Source organism: Dermochelys coriacea, chromosome 23 (assembly GCF_009764565.3).
Source record: "Dermochelys coriacea isolate rDerCor1 chromosome 23, rDerCor1.pri.v4, whole genome shotgun sequence".
NCBI lineage: Eukaryota > Metazoa > Chordata > Testudines > Dermochelyidae > Dermochelys > Dermochelys coriacea.
Genome location: NC_050090.1, coordinates 14,277,941 through 14,294,897, shown reverse-complemented (window position 1 = coordinate 14,294,897; position 16,957 = coordinate 14,277,941). Strand labels below are relative to the sequence as shown.

The 16,957-nt window shown below is 63.9% G+C and overlaps 1 protein-coding gene across 1 annotated transcript; it reads left to right on the top strand.

Moving 5' to 3' along the window:
• The first annotated feature begins 2,168 nt into the window (after positions 1-2,168).
• Positions 2,169-16,051, top strand: PLEKHA4 (pleckstrin homology domain containing A4). The gene is given in 22 exon segments (XM_038381576.2): positions 2,169-2,320; positions 4,977-5,088; positions 5,388-5,492; positions 7,031-7,103; positions 7,269-7,366; positions 7,667-7,782; positions 7,886-8,152; positions 8,262-8,325; positions 8,327-8,857; positions 9,057-9,122; positions 9,195-9,293; positions 9,467-9,538; positions 10,058-10,138; positions 10,655-10,804; positions 11,118-11,216; positions 11,700-11,805; positions 11,944-12,056; positions 12,342-12,495; positions 12,593-12,690; positions 12,991-13,152; positions 13,560-13,755; positions 15,074-16,051. Coding segments are annotated over 21 exon segments (3,354 nt in total). The 5' UTR covers positions 2,169-2,320; positions 4,977-5,001; the 3' UTR covers positions 15,691-16,051.
• Positions 16,052-16,957: the final 906 nt, after the last annotated feature.

Here is a 16,957-nt window from a genome sequence, read left to right as displayed (position 1 = left end):
ATCCCATATGGCACAAACGCAACACAATCCCAAGCAATACACAACACAGGCAGCGCAACCACAACATGGCAACTTAGCACAATCACAACCCGCTCCAGGAGCCCGCCCAGCACACTGAATACAAACCACTCAACAATACAACATAAAGCCAACACACACACATAACACCACAACCTAGCAAAACTCAACACAAAGCACCACCAGACAATATAACACCATCACACAACACAACACAACAGTTGGCACAGCACACAGCACAGCGCCCCCAGAAACACAGCACAACCTGGGGATGTTCAACACACTACACAAACACACAGTGCAACATAACTCCCTCCGGCGGAGCTGCACAAAAGGTGACACTGCAAGTGGCACACAACACAACTGGCACAATCCTATGCTTCAGTGATACACCACAACACAACCACCACTAAAAGCAATACAGGACTAAACATTGTATGTATGAGCCAGGACTCCTGGGTTCTCTCCCTGGCTCTGGGATGGGAGGGGAATGTAGTGGTTAGAGCAGGGGGGCTGGGCTCCAGAACTCCTGGGTTCTTTCTAGCTCTAGGTGACACAGGGGACCCAATCCAGGCCTGGTGGGGGGTGGCTGGGGATCCCCGTGGCACTCCTGCGAGATTGAGGTTTCCCTTGAAATTCCAGGCCTCTGCGCACTTTCACTATTAGTTTTCACTTTCACTTTTCGGTCTTTATTTTTCTTCCATTTTAAAACCGGTGTGAATGTAGCTTTTCGTTTCTTTCCGTCTCAGGCAGTAGAAGTTTTGGGGGTTTTTTTGGGGGGGGAGGAAGGGACTAGGAGCCAGGACTCCTGGGTTCTCTGTGTGAGTCTTGTCGAAGCCCTGTGCCTCAGTTTCCCTGTCTGTGAAATGGGATAATGGCCCCCCTAGGGACCCACCAGGGACATGAACAGGGTCCCCTTTATGGATCCCCACTACTCAGGGCGGACTTCTCCTGGCAAGCCCCTCCCCCCAGCTGCAGCGTGCGGCGGAGCGTGCGGGGGGGGAGGGGGGTTTGGCGTGGCCAGACATGCAGCGCCCCCGGGAGCCACGGGCAGGTGCAGGGGCCGGGACGCCGCCCCGTCCTGAAGGCGTCCGGCCACATGGGGGCGCCAGACGCTCAGGCCAAGTGTGTGTGTACGGGGGGCCGAAATGACCCTGTGTCTTTGGGGCGCATGGGTCAGCCCCCCAACACACACCGCTCCATCTCCAGGCACCTCTCTGGGTTCCCAGCCCCCCACTCTAACCCACCCCCTCCCAGAGCCAGGGAGAGAACCCAGGAGTCCTGGCTCCCAGCCCCTCCCCCTGCTCTAACCACCAGACTCCGCTCCCCTCCCAGAGCCAGGGAGAGAACCCAGGAGTCCTGGCTCCCAGCCCCTCCCCCGCTCTAGCCACCAGACCCAGCTCCCCTCCCAGAGCCAGGGAGAGACCCAGGAGTCCAGGCTCCCAGCCCCTCCCCCTGCTCTAACCACCAGACTCCGCTCCCCTCCCAGAGCCAGGGAGAGAACCCAGGAGTCCTGGCCCCCAGCCGCCCTGCTCTGTGTCCCCGCCCGGCCCAGGCGAGGCTGTGGTGGGAGGGGAGGGGAGGGGAGGGGACGGAGGAGAAATTCTCTTTGTCCAGTTTCCTCCGGGGAGCCGGGCAGTTACTCCGGGCCGGGGGGGCGAGAAACAGCAGAGAGCGGGAGGGGGTGTCTGGGGAAAGGTAGATAGAGGAGGTGTACGGGGATAGATAGGAAGAGGGATGTAGGGGGACGGAAGGCTAGAGGGGTGTAGGGAGTAGGAAGAGGGGTGCAGGGGATAGGAAGAGGGGTGTAGGGGTCAGAAGGCTAGAGGGGTGTAGGGGGATAGGAAGAAGGGAGTAGGGGGATGGAAAGCTAGAGGGGTGTAGGGGGATAGGAAGAGGGGTGCAGGGAGACCGAAGGCTAGAGGAATATAGGCGGAGAGGAAGAGGGGTGTAGGGGGACAGGAAGGCTAGAGAGGTGTAGGGGGACAGGAAGAGGGGTAAGGATGGGGATAGACGGAAGGAAATAGGGAGAAAGGAAGGTGAAGAGGGGGAGGAGGGTGAACAATTAGTGGGGAGGGGGCAGCCAGCCAGACGGGGGAAGGGCTCAGGGGACCTGGGCTGTGGGGCCAAGCAAAGAAGGGGGTTGGGGAGGAGCCGGGGGGGGAGTGAGGGAAGGAGACAGGCACAGAGGAAGAAAGCGATTGGGGGGACGAAATTCCCCTGGCCCAGTGGGGTGTCGCTAAGATCCCCCCTGACACGCCCCCGAGCAGCCCGGACCCCTGTGTGCCCCATTGGGAGCCAGGTAAGAACTGCCCCCCAACCAGCCCCCCCAGCCCTGTCCTGTCCCTCCACAGCGCCTCCCCAATCTATCTGTCTGTCTGTACATCCCTCCTGGTGTCTCAGGGTGGGGGGGAACAGAGAAGCTGGAATCAATGGGGCGGAGGGGGTTGTGTGTCTGCCCCCCACCCAGGCCTGTGGGTGCACATACCACACTCCACCCTGGGCACCAGCTGGCATGGGGCAGACAAGGGGGGGAACTCAGGCTGGGGGGGTCAGAGGGCAAAGGGAGGAGTGGGGGAATTTGAGGAGGGTGATTTGCCCCCCTTGGAGGGAGCCCCACAGCTGTGGGAGGGATGGGGGGCAGGACGGCTGGGGGTCACGGGGGCTCCAGGCCGGGCACTGAGCCAAGGAGGAGGGGTTGGGGGGGCTCTGGGATGTGGGGGGAGGGGCGGGGTGGGGACGCAGCTGCCGTGGGGGGAGACCAGGGAGTTTTGTCCTGCTCTGAATTCCAGCTAAATACCTCGGGCCTGCTGGGGCCTGGTGCTGTGAGCTTCCCCGCAGCAGTGCCTGCAGCCAGAGACCCTGGCGCTGTGAGCTTCCCCGCAGCAGTGCCCCAGATGGGGACCCCCGTGCTGTAAGCTTCTCCTCAGCCAGGGCCTCCAGTGCTGCAAGCTTCCCCACAGCAGTGCCCCAGCCAGGGAACCTGGTGCTGTGAGCTTCTCCCCAGCCAGGGACCCCAGTGCTGCAAGCTTCCCCACAGCAGTGCCCCAGCCAGGGACCCTGGTGCTGTGAGCTTCTCCCCAGCCAGGGACCCCAGTGCTGCAAGCTTCCCCACAGCAGTGCCCCAGCCGGGGACCCCCGTGCTGTGAGCTTCTCCTCAGCCAGGGCCTCCAGTGCTGCAAGCTTCCCCACAGCAATGCCCCAGCCAGGGAACCTGGTGCTGTGAGCTTCTCCTCAGCCAGGGCCCCCAGTGCTGCGAGCTTCCCCACAGCAGTGCCCCAGCCGGGGACCCCCGTGCTGTGAGCTTCTCCCCAGCCAGGGCCCCCAGTGCTGCGAGCTTCCCCGCAACAGTGCCCCAGCCGGGGACCCCGGCGCTGCGAGGTGTCCCAAGCCGGGGAATGGGTTAAATCCAGGCCCGCCGGGTCTGTGACCCCGGGGTGGGGCCGAGCCGCGTCGGATCAGGAATTCCTGGCTCCCTGCGCCCCCGCAGGCAGCTGGTCCCTGTGTCCCAGCCGGCGCCGCGGCCGGGGAGCCGGGAACAGAGCAAGCGGCTGTGTTGGCCGGGTCCCCCGCCCACGGCTAAGACCCCCGCCCCGGGGCGCGCTGGGCTCCGGCGCCTCAGCTCCCCACTTGATTGATCTGCAGTAAGGGGGAGCAGCAGGGCGTGGTTTGGAGGGTGGGGGGAGCCGTGTGTGGGTGCCGGGGGTCCTCGGGGGTTGGGTTACAGTGTGTGTGTGGGGGTGTTTCTGGGTGCCGAGGGTCCTGGGGGCTGGTGTACAGTGGATGCGGGGGACAGGACCGTGTGTGGGTATCGGGGGGTCCGAGGCGCTGGGGTGTAGCGAGGGGGGCGTGTCTCGGTTCTGTGGGTCCTGGGGGGCTGGGGTATATGGGGGGGACAGGGGCTGGGGTATAACGGGGTAGGGGGAGGGACAGGACTGTGTCTGGCTATTGGGGGTCCTATAGGCTGGGGTGTAGCAAGGGCGGTGTGTCTCAGTCCTGGGGGGCTGGGGTATATGTGGGGGACAGGGGCTGGGGTATAGTGGGGTGAGGGGAGGGCCAGGACCGTGTCTGGCTATTGGGGGTCCTACGGGCTGGGGGGGGTAGCAAGGGTGGTATGTCTCAGTTCTGTGGGTCCTGGGGGGCTGGGGTATATGGGGGGGACAGGGCTGGGGTATAGCGGGGTGGGGGGGGACAGGACCATGTCTGGGTATCAGGGGTCCTATGGGCTGGGCTGTAGTGTGGGGGAGGAATGTCTCGGTTCTGAGGGTCCTGGGGCGCGGGGTACAGGGGAGGGAACGGGGCCATGTCTGGGTACCAGGGGTCCCCAGGAGATGGGGTGTAGTGGGGGGATGGGGCCGTGTCTCCATGCCGGTGGGTCCCCGGCTGGGGGCACTGCTGTGGGGAAGCTCGCTGCTTTGCACTGGCATTGCCATGGGGCCTTGCTAGCTGTCGCTCTCACCCCCAGCACAGCCCCCCCATCCCAGTGCCCAGGCCAAGGGCATGAATGGCTCCATTCATCCTCCAGCCCCCCACCCCACCCCTGGGAATCTGGGGCCACCGGCTCAGGTCCTGCTTTGTTCTCCCACCCACGCGCCACCCTGGGCACTGGGTCGGGGGGATGCCAGCCTGTCTCCCTGCGCTGTGAGCTTCCCCACAGCAGTGCCCCAGCTGGAGACCCCGGTGCTGTGAGCTTCCCCGCAGCAGTGCCCCAGCTGGAGACCCCCGTGCTGTGAGCTTCCCCGCAGCAGTGCCCCAGATAGAGACCCCCGTGCTGTGAGCTTCCTCAGAGCAGTGCCCCAGCTGGAGATGCCAGTGCTGCGAACTTCCCTCAGCAGTATCTCCAGTTGGGGACTCTAGTGCTGTTAGCTTCCCTGCAGCAGTGCCCCAGCTGGAGAACCCAGTGTTGTGAACTACCCCACAGTAGTGCCTTGATGCCCGAGGCCCATGTTCTGTTCCAGGTGAGGGCTGAGCCGGTCGGGAGCCATGGCCGACGGGGAACGTCCCAGGAGCAGCCTGAGCCAGGCCAGCAGCGTCCTCACCATCTCCTCTGTCAGCCTGGGGGCTGCCAAGGTGTGTGTGGGGGGGCTGGGGCTTTGCCATCAGGGGGGCCTGTGGGGCAGGGGCTCTGACCCACCACTCCTTGCCCCCCACATCCACCCCCTCCTCTTCTCCTGCCCACAGCTCCCACCTTAACTCTCACTAACACCTACCCCCAGACCTGTGCCCCCTAGAGGGGAAAGGTCCCACGCCCCATTCCCCGCCCCCTGAGCCAGCCAGTCAGTCCCTGCACTGGGGCCAGATGGGAGCTGGTGCCCCCTAGCGGCTGGTGTGTTTGTGGGGTATTAAGCCTTTCTTGTCTGTCCCCACAGCCGTTGCGCTCCCTGCGGAGGGTTCACACCTTCGGGAAGAGGGAAAATTCGATCAAGCGGGACCCCAATGCCCCCGTCGTCGTTCGGGGCTGGCTGTGCAAACAGGTATTGGGGGGTGAGCTGGGGGGCTGCCTTTGAGGTGGGGATAGAGGCTGATAGATTGGAGCAGGGGGTGTTAGGTTGGGGAGGCGACAGGGCAGGGAAGTGATCACTTTGAGGCAGAGATGGGGCAGAGGGATCTGGGAATTTGGGGGGGAAGATAATTGAGGTGGGCATAGGGCAGGGGCACTCAGCAGGGTGGGGGGATGGTGAGGTGGGGTGCTGGGGGAGGGGCTGTTAGTTTTGGGGGGCTGTTGGGGGGAAATTGGGGGCTTTTAGTATGGAGGAGCTGTTGGGGGGCATGGGGGAGGGGCTGTTAATGTAGGGGGATTGTTGGGGGCCATGGGGGAGGGGCTGTTAGTTTTGGGGGGCTGTTGCAGGCAATTGAGGGCTGTTAGTGGGGGGGCTGTTGGGGATCATGGGGGAGAGGCTGTTTGGGGGTATGGGGAGGGGCTGTTGGTTTTGGGGTGCTGTTGGGGGGGCAATTGGGGGCTGTTAGTGGGGAGCTATTGGGGTCATAGGGGAGGGGCAGTTGGTTTTGGGGGACAATGTAGGGGGCTGGTTCTCTATGGGGCAATTGGGCTGGGAACAGAGCCTGGGGGTTAGACAGGGTGCGGGGTGGGTTTGTTATACCAATAAAATAAAAACCAGGAAGATCTTATTAAAGGGGAAAAGGCAAAATGCCACATTTATTGTGAATGCAGAAAGAATCATAAAAAAAGAAAAGGAGGACTTGTGGCACCTTAGAGACTAACAAATTTATTTGAGCATGAGCTTTCGTGAGCTACAGCTCACTTCATCAGATGCATTTAGTGGAAAATACAGTGGGGAGACTGAATGCATCCGATGAAGTGAGCTGTAGCTCACGAAAGCTTATGCTCAAATACATTTGTTAGTCTCTAAGGTGCCACAAGTCCTCCTTTTCCTTGTTCTTTGGGTCTCCCATTCTTGAAGCTGTTGGGTGGATTCCAGTCTGCCCTCCGGGGGGGGGTCCTCTGGTTATTTCCACTTGACGCCTTCTTCAGCCCATGGACACTGGATTCTTAGGCTGGCACCTCCCTGATCATTCAGTTGTTATCCACACCAAGCATCCATCCACATCCATGCTCTGTCTCAATTTTAATCACAATTGTTAACAAAGCGAGATGAATACAACAAAAGGGCGGGGAGTCTCTGGGTGCTGTATCTCTGGATACAGAGTATCACTTGGAGTCTCTCTCTGTGTGAGTAGCTGTTGTTACAAAGAATTGCTTTGAGAACCTACTAACACAATTAGCAGCTTGCCAGTTTCACACAGAGAGGGAGAGAAACCAGCACCAAAAACCAAGAGACCTCTTAATTAGTAATACCCTGGAATTTAAACTATGAGGAATCAAACTCATTTGTGATTTTCATACAGTATTTCTTTACTATGATCCAACAGGTTTGGGGGCAATGGGGTCGGGGGTGTTATTTGGGGGGTGGAATGCCATGGGGCTGGTGCTCTGGGGGGCTGTTCGCTGGCTGGGCCCCTCACCAGGCTGTCGGGGTGGCTCTCGTTCCAGGACAGCTCCGGCCTCAAGCTCTGGAAGCGACGCTGGTTTGTGCTGGCCGATTTCTGCCTCTTCTACTATCGAGGTACCGGCCCCCCAGCCCACCCAGCAGGGGGCGCCGTGGGGAGTGGGGTGCAGTGGGGGGATGTCCTGGCTGCCCCAGCCCTGCCCTGCCCCACCAGGGGGCTCTGTGGGGAGCAGGGCAGGGAGCGACTGCCCATTAATCTCCCCTCCTTTTGGGGTCCCCTAGACAGCAGGGAGGAGGCGGTTTTGGGGAGCATTCCGCTCCCCAGCTACGAGATCCGGCCGCTGCCCGGGGAGGGGAAGACCCGGAGATTCGCATTCAAGGTCAGTCCAGGGGGAGTCGATCTGGTCAGAGCCCCCCCCCCCCCAGTACCCCATTCGGGGTCCCCCACTTGGAGATACCTGGACACCTGGGTTCTATTCCCCAGCTCTGGGAGGGGAGTGGGTGTTAGGGGGTTAGAGTGGGGGGGCGGGGGGCAGGCTGGGAGCCAGGACTCCTGGGTTCTCTCCTTGGCTCTGGGAGTGGAGTGGTGGCTAGGGGGTTACAGCGGGGGGGGGAGCCTCTCTGAAGCCTATGGTCAGGGCCCCACCCAGCTAACTGGCGCTCCCCCATCTGTGCCCCAGGCCGAGCACCGGGGGATGCGGACGTACCACTTCAGCGCTGACACCCAGGAGGACATGAACGGCTGGATCCGAGCCATGAGCCAGTCCGCTGCGGCCGAGAGTGACCCGAGCACCATGTAGGGGTGGGGGGGTCTAGTGGTTAGAGCTGAGGGGGGCTGGGAGCCAGGACTCCTGGATTCTGGAGTAAATATTCTCTGTCTTTTCCCCCCATGGCAACAGCCGTCCCCCCCAGCTGCTCAGCCGACCGGCGCCCCCCCGGGCCCATCTCTTCGAGGACGTCCGACCGCTCACGCCCGACCTGGGTCCTGCCAAGAGCGTCGAGTCCCTGGAAATCGCCCGGCTCTCCGCGCCCCACTCATCTACGGAAAGTCTGACGGCGACGGGCCAGGGGGTGCAGGGCAAGGGGGGGCCCCTGCCCAGCGGCCCTGCCCCACCCCCCAGCCCGGTCAACGGGGAAGGGCTCGGGGGGGAGCTGCGGGGCCTAAGGTAAGAGGCTCGAGCCCTGGTCTCATTCAGAAGGGGGCGCTGTGGGGTTGGGGGGCAGGGGTACGTCATGCCCAATTTAACTCTTTAATCTCTGCTTCTCTTCCCCCAGCTCTCTCTCGACCCGCATTCTGCGGGGCCAGGAGCCCTCGGCAGCCAAACGCCCCCATCACGGCCCCCCCCAGACCCTCCCCACCCCCCTGCCCCCCTGAGTCTGAACAGTCCCCCCTGGAGCCCCCCTCCCCCTGGGAGCCCTCCCCAGATGCCCAAAGCCATGTCCGCTCCTCCCGTTCCTACTCTCTTCCCCCCACCCCTGGCGAGCTCAGGGGGGTGCGGGGTGCTCAGGGGTGGGCAGCGGCATCCACCGGGGGGGTCCGAGCCCCTGAGCTGGCTGCGTCCTGTGAAGAGCTCCCCCTGCTGGTCCAGGCAGGGTTCAGCCTGTCCCGGCCCCATACCCCTGTGGGGAGGGTGGATATTGCCCCCGGGGGGGCCGTGTGGGGCAGCAGAGCCATTCCTGGGCGCCCCCAGACCCCCGCCGACCGCTACGACGTGCGGCCCTCCGAGGAGTCTTGTGCCCAGCTCCCCGGGCGCTACCCCAGCAGCCCCCACCCCATCCACTGCCTGGCGCGGCCTGGGAGCCCGGCGGAGGAGAGCCCCCCGCAGATGGCCACGCTGGGACCTGCCCTGGGGAGACAGCCCCGGAGCCGGGTATGCTTGGGGGAGGGTGGGGCTGGGCTGGGCTGCAAGGAGCAGGGCGGGGGTTCAGCAGGGGGCGCTGGGCTGCGGGGAGCGGGGTAGGGATTCAGCAGGGGGCGCTGGGATGCAGGGGGCGGGTTGGGGGGGTTAGTAGGGGCCGCTCTCCCCCTAGCAGTCAGCACTGACCCCCTGCCTTCTCTCCTCCCTGCAGTTCACAGACCGGGTTTACCCCTCCCTGGGGGCCGCCCCACCCCGTGCCCGTCTCCATGGCCGACTGGTGAGTGACCCCCCTTCCCCTGCCCCCCATGTCCTCCCACCGCTAACCCTGTCCTCCCCCCTTTCTCCCTAGATCTCCCCACATTCAGCCTCCTCCGGCTACCTCCATCTGCCCCCGCTGCCCCCACCTGCCAGCCGCCCCCCAGGGAAGAGGACCTCACTGGGAGCTCCGGTACGTACCTCCCTGCCAAGTCTGTGCCTCAGTTTCCCTCTCCATCTCCTGATCAGCTGCCCTGGGGCTAGGCTGGCAGGATTCTGGCATGGGAGTGGAGAGGGGAACATGGGGGAGGGCCGAATGCCTGGGTTCTCCGCTCTTCACCCTCTCTTTCTTTTTTTCTCCCCCAGCCCCGGACTGTGGCCCCTCTATCCCGGGACAGGACCCTGCTGGCGCTGCCCAGAGCTGAAAGTGAAACTGATGTGAGTGGGTGCGTCTGTGTCCTCTGCCCCCAAAGCACAACATCACCCACATGCCCTGGACACCCCCAAATCCCCCCCAGCTCAGATCCACAGGCCCATCTGCCCTGGTATCCTGCCCCCCCAGATCAGACCTGCAGGCCCATTTACCCTGGTATCTTGCCCCCCATATCAGACCCATGGGCCCATCTACCCCAGTATCCCACCACCCCCCGATCAGACCCATAGGCCCATCTATCCTAGTATCCTGCCTCCTCCCCGGTTTTTTCAGCTGAGCATTTTGGGGTATTTGGCTACAGCTTTGGGACACAAGATGCTCCCCGGGGTCCCTTCCGGCCCAAGACACCCCAAACCCCCCATCCGCCCCACACTGGTAAAATCCACCCCCCCCATCCCGCTAGCAAGGGCACTGTGCTCTGGTTCGGCGCCACCTGGAGGCCGCAGCTGAAACAACCCGGTTTTCTCACCCCCCCCCCCCTCCTCCCCCCACAGTGTCTTTTTTTCTTTTTCCTCCCACCCTAGATTCTCCTGACTAAACTCTGCGGCCAGGACAAGCTGCTTCGGAGGCTGGAGGAGGAGATGGGGCAGCTGCGGGCTGAGAAGGTAATTTCGTGCCCCTCCCATCCCGACCTGGGCAAGGAGTCCCCGGATACCCACCCCCCGCACCCCACCCCAGAGTCAGCCGCATCCCAGTGCCGGGCGAGGGGTCCCTGTACACCCAGCCCCCCGCGGCCCACCCCAGAGGCAGCCGCATTCCAGTGCCGGGCGAGGGATCTCCAGGTACCAGCCCCCCGCTGCCCACCCCAGGGTCAGCCGCATCCCAGCGCCGGGCGAGGGGTCTCCAGGTACCCAGCCCCCAAGCCCCACCAGTCAGGCTTGGCAATTGCTTCCACCGGGTGGTGCTGGGTGAAAACAGGGGCTTCCCCAGAGTGGTTGGGGTGGGGAGAAATGGGGCATTAACCCCTTGATTGTTGGGCTGTTCTTAAGGGGGTGACCCAGCAGAGGAAGGGAGCCCCAGGAGATTCCCCCCATGTAGAAGACAAGGGGGGGCAGGAACTTCCCCACCCCCACTGGCCCCCCCCGTGCCATCCAAGGGGTAACTGGGTTGGACCCCCCCAGGAGAGGCTGGAGAAGGCCCTGGAGCTGGCCCGGCACCAGCTGGATGAATGCCAAGGCCAGGAGCTGGCAAAGGAGAAAATCTGGTACCAGCAGAGGTGGCTGCAGGATGAGCTGGTGCAAGTGAGAGCCCGGCTCTGCAACCTGGCGCTGGTGAGTGCGAGTGGCCCCTGTGCCCCACCCCAGAGGGGCCTCACCTCGGCGCTGGGTCCCCATATAACCAGCCCCCTGCCCCACCCCAGAGGGGCCGCACCTCGGCGCTGGGTCCCCATATAACCAGCCCCCTGCCCTACCCCAGAGGGGCCGCACCTCGGCGCCAGGTCCCCATATAATCAGCCTCCTGCCCCACCCAGAGGGGCCCCACCTTTGCACCGTGTCCCCGTATACCTAGCCCCCGCGCCCCACCCCAGAGGGGCCGTGTCCCAGCCCTGTGTCCTGTATAACCAGCCGTCAGTTTCCCGTTCAGGACAGCGAGAGGGCTTGGGGAGATTTCGCTGCCCTAGAAAACGAGCTGCGGAGGCTGCGGGAAACGCTGGCTCAAATCCGACAGCTCGGGCACCCCCAGGTATGTCACCCCACTAGGGCACCTCCATCTTGCCACTGTGCTGAAGGGATTGGCTTGTGGGACTCCCTGCCACATGATCCTCCCGGGATGAATCACTCAGCAAGCTCCGAAAGGAAACTGGGATTGTACAGGGGGTGCTGGGCTGTGGGGAGCGGGGTGAGGGGCTCAGAAGGGGGCACTGGGCTGCGGGTCGGGGGGCTCGGGGGGCGCTGGGCTGCGGGGAGCGGGGTGGGGGGCTCTGGGCTGTGGGGAGCAGGGTGGGGACTCATTTGGGGGCGCTCGCCCCTCCCAGCTATAGGGAAGTCAGAGTGCGGGCTGGGAAACAGAGAGCCTGGGAGAACCGCCTGGTCTGTCTGGATCCAATGGATGTAGATGATATTCTGGGAGCAGGCGGGAGACCGGGGTAGAGGGGCCCATAGGTGGAGCTGGGATCCGATGCTAATTATTGTGCCGTGACCTTTCCCCTCTGCCCTTTGCCCTCAGGAGCAGGGGGCCGCCCAGCAGGAGCTGTGGATGATAGATGACATCATTGCGGGGTTGGGAGCCAACCCTGCCCCCTACCCCACCCTGGACCCCAGGACGAGCCCAGGTGCTGGCCCCAATGTCCTAGGGGGGGCTGTGCTGTGGAGGGGCAGGGTGGGGGGTGCCATCAGGGGCACTGTGCTGTGGGGGCTCAGCAGGAGGAGCCGGGCTGTGGGTCGCTGACGCTGTCTCGTCTCCTTTGCAGGCTTCTCTTTGGCTGCCTCCCCCATTCTGGAGCATGGCGGGGGCTCAGCCCGGAGCCACTTGCCTTTCCCGGGGCCGGACGGGGGAGGCCAGCACCACGAGCCACCACTCAGGGTGAGGGGCCTGTTTTCTGGGGGTGGGCATCCAGTCCCTCACTCCTGACCCACAGCCTCCGCTAGCCCAGCCCTGCCCCCCACTCAGCTCTGCCGGTGCCCCTCACTGCCAGCTCCCTGCTAGCCCAGCCCTGCCCCCCACTCGCTCCGTCGGTGCCCCTCACTCCCATCCTGCAGCCCCCTGCTAACCCAGCCCTGGGCCCCCCCCAGCTGTGCCAGTGCCCCTCACTCCTGACCCGCAATCCGCTGCTATCCCAGCCCTGGGTTTCTCTCTGTTCCCCCGCAGCGGGTGCCAGCTGGTGGCAGGGAAGAGGGCCGAGCAACGAGGGGAGACGCCTGGGGCTGCTCCCGGCCCCCGCAGAGTCCCTCTAGAAGAGGGGCCGGGTCCCCCGAGCTGGATGGAGGGAGCCCCCTGCAGGAGACAGATGTCGCGGCGCCAGGTATGGTTCCCGCCAGTGCCCAGCCCAGCTGGGGCAGCATTCACCCTTCGTCTCCCTTCCCAGCCCCTCGTTAACCTCTGCTCCCCTCCCCCCACAGGTCTCAGCTCGCCTCCGGCCACCCCACACCTGCCCCGGAGCCCCAGCCCAGGCCCCCATGAGCCCCGACAGCAGAGAACTGAGGAGCTGCCAGCCAAGGTAGCTGGGCTCCCCCCTTCCCCTGGGGGTCAGTGCATGGGAGCCCAGACACCTGGATCCTATCCCCCGCTCTGGAGGGGAGTGGGGTCTACTGCTGGGAGCCAGGATGCCTGGGTTCTATCCCTGGCTCTGGGCGGGGAGTGGGGTCTACTGGTCAGAGCAGGGGGGGGCTGGGAGCCAGGACACCTGGGTTCTCCCTAAACCTGGCTCTGGGAAGGGATTATGGGTAAGCGGGGGAGGGGGAAGACCTGGGAGCCAGGACGCCTGGGTTCCCTCCCTGCCATTCTCCCCCCCTTCCAGGCGATCACCATGGATGCCCCTGGTCCCCACCGGGCCCGGATGAGCGTCCAGGAGCAGCTGGAGCGGATGCGCCGGCACAAGGAAGGCCAGAGGCAGCTGGAGGGGGGCAGGCCGAACCTCTGGGGCTCCCGGCAGGGCTCTCTCCGGGCCAGCGCCAGCCGGGTGGGTACGCAGCCTGCGGGGGAGGGGCTGACCGGCTGCCAGGGGGTGGGGCAAGTCCCGAGGCCACACCCACTGTGTCCCCCAGTAAAGCCAATATCTCACCCAGCCTGGCAAAGTAGGGTGCCTGGGTTCTCTCCCTCTGCAAGGGGAGGGGGTGTGTGTCTGGGTTAGAGCGGGGCGGGGGGAGCTGGGAGCCAGGACTCCTGGGTTCTTTCCCTAGCACTGAGAGGGGAGTGGGGCCTAGTGGTTGGAGTGGGGGCTAGAAGCCAGGACTCCTGGGTTAGAAGGTGGGCTCTGTTGTGGGGGGCAGTGCTGGCTAGCAGGGTGGGGTGGGTCTCCCCAGAGCCTGGATTCCTGGAAGGAGCTTCCCCCACGTTCACTTCCCCCTCCTAAAATTCCTCCTCCAGCTCCCTCTTCCGACTCACCCCCCCGACCTCGGGCCAGAGCCGACCCAGACCCACACGGAGCCACCACTCAGGGGGGGACATACCGGGGGGCCCTGGGGCCGGTCTCCCCCACCCCTCAAGAGAGACCGCCACCAGGTCATCACCCTGGCGTACACGCTAGCCACCGAGGCCACCGAGTGCAGCAAACTCATCACCGGTAATGGGGCTGGGAGCCCGGGCTCCTGGGTTCTGTCCTGGCTCTGGAAGGGGAGTGGGGTCTAGTGGTTAGAGCGGAGAGGGGCTGGGTGCCAGGACTCCTGGGTTCTATCCCCCCCTAGGGACCTCTCTTTCCCATCCCCCCCACCCCCATCCCAGCTGGGAAAATAGCTGAACAAGTGAGTGAAAAATGGCTGGAATCTGGTTCAGCTGTTGGGGAAATTTCTGACTCCTGCTGGCAGGTCCCTGGGGTGGGAACAGGTGTGTGTGGTGGTGGGGGGGCCCTGGGACGGCCTGGGGCGGGGAGGATGGGATAGGCCATGTTTCTCTTTGTGTCTAATTCATTACAGCTCCCAGGAAACAGACAGAACCCTGAAGGGGTCCCCATGTATCCAGGCTCCGTGCCCCACCCCAGAGGTGGCCGCATCTCGGCGCCAGGCGAGGGGTCCCCATATAACCAGCCCCCGCCCCCCACCCCAGTGGTGGTCTGTCACGGCATCCCCGGGTGCTGCTCTGGATCTGCTCCCTGCGCAGCCAGGCAGGACTCTGGGGAGTCTCCTCTCCGGGAGCAGCCTGTCTGCAGGACACACAGCTCACCCGGCTGCCCCCTTCCTGGGGCTGACCCCGGAGCATTCAGCATTCTCTGCCCCTCCGGGCGCTTCCCACAGCGAGTCCGCCCAGTCAGGGTCCTGGGGGGGCCAGAGGGTCCTGCCCCCCAACTCCACAGTCAGACGTGACTCTCAGCAAGCCAGTAACACAGAAGGTTTATTAGATGACAGGAACATGGTCTAACACAGAGCTTGTAGGTGCAGAGAACAGGACCCCTCAGCTGGGTCCATTTTGGGGGGCAGTGAGCCAGACAACCCCGTCTGCACTTCACTCCATGTCCCAGCCAGCTCCAAACTGCCTCTCCCTCCAGCTCCCCCTCCTCTGGGCTTTGTCCCTTTCCTGGGCCAGGAGGGCACCGGATCCCTTTGTTCTCCAACCCTTTAGCTCTCACCTGGCAGGGGGAAGGGCCCAGGCCATCAGCTGCCAGGAAACAGGGTGTCGCCATTTATGGACCCTGGCCCTTTGCTCTGCAACAATCACACCCCTTTGTCCCATCACCTAGAGACTTAAGAAATGCCTAGGGGAAACTGAGGCACCCCTACAGTATTCAGAGGAAACATTAAGAACAGTCCCGCTTCGTCACATGGCCGCATCTTGGTGCCAGGTGAGGGGTCCCCGTATAACCAGCCCCCGCGCCCCACCCCAGAGGTGGCCGCATCTCAGTGCTGGGGGAGGGCAGTCGGTGACTTTGATCGCCTCTCTCTGTGCAGGGAAGACCCCGCCTGAACCCCAGATGTCGGCCAATCCGGACCCCTCCCCAGTGCCGCTGGATGCAGTGACCAAACAGCACCTGCTGCGTACTTCCACGCTCCCCTGGGGGGACCCACAGGCCAATCACGTTGAGGCAGAACCGTGTGGCCCAGCCAATCAGAATGCAGCAGTTAGTACCAATTCGGTGCAGCGGGCAGGAGCAGCCAATCAGGCGTCGTCTCTATTTCAAGCGGCCAATTGGGCGTTGTCTGTTCCTGAGCTTTCCAATTGTTTTTCACCCTCACCAGAAGCAGCCAATCAGGCAGCACATCTGTCAGAGGCAGCCAATCGAGCATCACCTCTGCCCGAGGTGCCTCATTGGCCAATTTGGGCAAGCGGGGTGTCCAATCAGATGTCGACCGCACACAAGGCATCCAAGCGGGTGTCGCCTCCACTCTGGGCTGCCCAAAAGGAATGTGGGGTTTGGGCGCCAGAGCAAAGGATGGTGGGTAACAAGGACGTGGCCAATGGCAGGTGCCGGGGGCGGGGCGGGCGGGCCGCACCCAGCCAGGTGGTGGCGTACCTGGGCGAGGGGAGCCAGCCAATCAGGATCACCCTGCTGCAGTCCAGCTTCTAACTCGTTGGCTGAGAACCAGGGTCACGTCCCACCTCTCTTCCACACCCCCTAGGAGTGGGCTCTAGGGCAGGTCGGGGGCTATATAGGGGGATGTGCCCATGGGGAGAGCTCAGAGGTTTGGGGTCCCTGTCCCCTGACCTTGGGGTCAAAGGTTAGAGAGGGGACGTCTTAACCCCATGTAGGGTCCTATTGCCTTGCTGCTCCCTTGTGGGCAGAGTGGGAAGTGCAACCCCCTGGGCCCTGGGGCCTCTGTGTGTCCCCCCAGCCCCAGCCGGTGCCCCTCACTCCCGACACACAGCCCCCTGCTAGCCCACCCCTGCCCCCCCAGCCCAGCCGGTGCCCCTCACTCCCGACCCGCAGCCCCCTGCCAACCCAGCCCTGGACTCCCCCCAGCCCTGCCGGTGCCCCTCACTCCTGACCTGCAGCCACTGCCAGCCCACCCCTGCCCCCTCCAGCCCTGCCGGTGCCCCTCATTCCTGACCTGCAGCCCCCTGCTAGCCCAGCCCTGCCGCCCCCCAGCCCGGCTGGTGCCCCTCACTCCTGACCTGCAGCCCCCTGCTAGCCCAGCCCTGCCGCCCCCCAGCCCGGCTGGTGCCCCTCACTCCTGACCTGCAGCCCCCTGCTAGCCCAGTCCTGGGCTCCCCTCAGCTCTGCCGGTGCCCCTCACTCCTGACCCACAGCCCCCTGCTAGCCCAGCCCCGCCAGTGCCCCTCACTCCCGACCTGCAGCCCCCTGCTAGCCTGGCCCTGGGCTCCCCCAAACTCCCACCCTGCTGACGCTGACAGTCAGGGCATCTTGTAGCATCCAGGGGGAAGCGGGATTGGTGGGGACACCTGATCCTCCCCCGCCCAGAGATTTAACAAACTGTTCCAATGCAGCTGGAGCCAGAGACCCGGGGATGTGATAAAACGCGGCAGCCCCCCCACGCCCCACCCCAGTGGGGCCATGTCCCAGCGCTGGGCGAGGGGTCCCTGGATACCCAGGCCCCGCGCCCCACCCTAGAGGTGGCTGGGACCTCATCCTAGATTTTGCCTGGCCCCTCTGGGGGTACGTCTGGGGGGTTTCTTTCTTCTGGGTTATATTGCAGAGAAATGTAATCAATAAATCTCATTTATTTAACCCTCGTTTAACCCCTGAATCTCAGCCTCCTTATTCCGGAGACAAATTCCGCCTCCCCCCCACGGCCTTTTCACATGGCTGGGGCAGAGCTAGCGCTCCCTAGAGGGGAAAGGCCCCCTGCCCCGCCCCCTGTCGGGAGAGGACTACA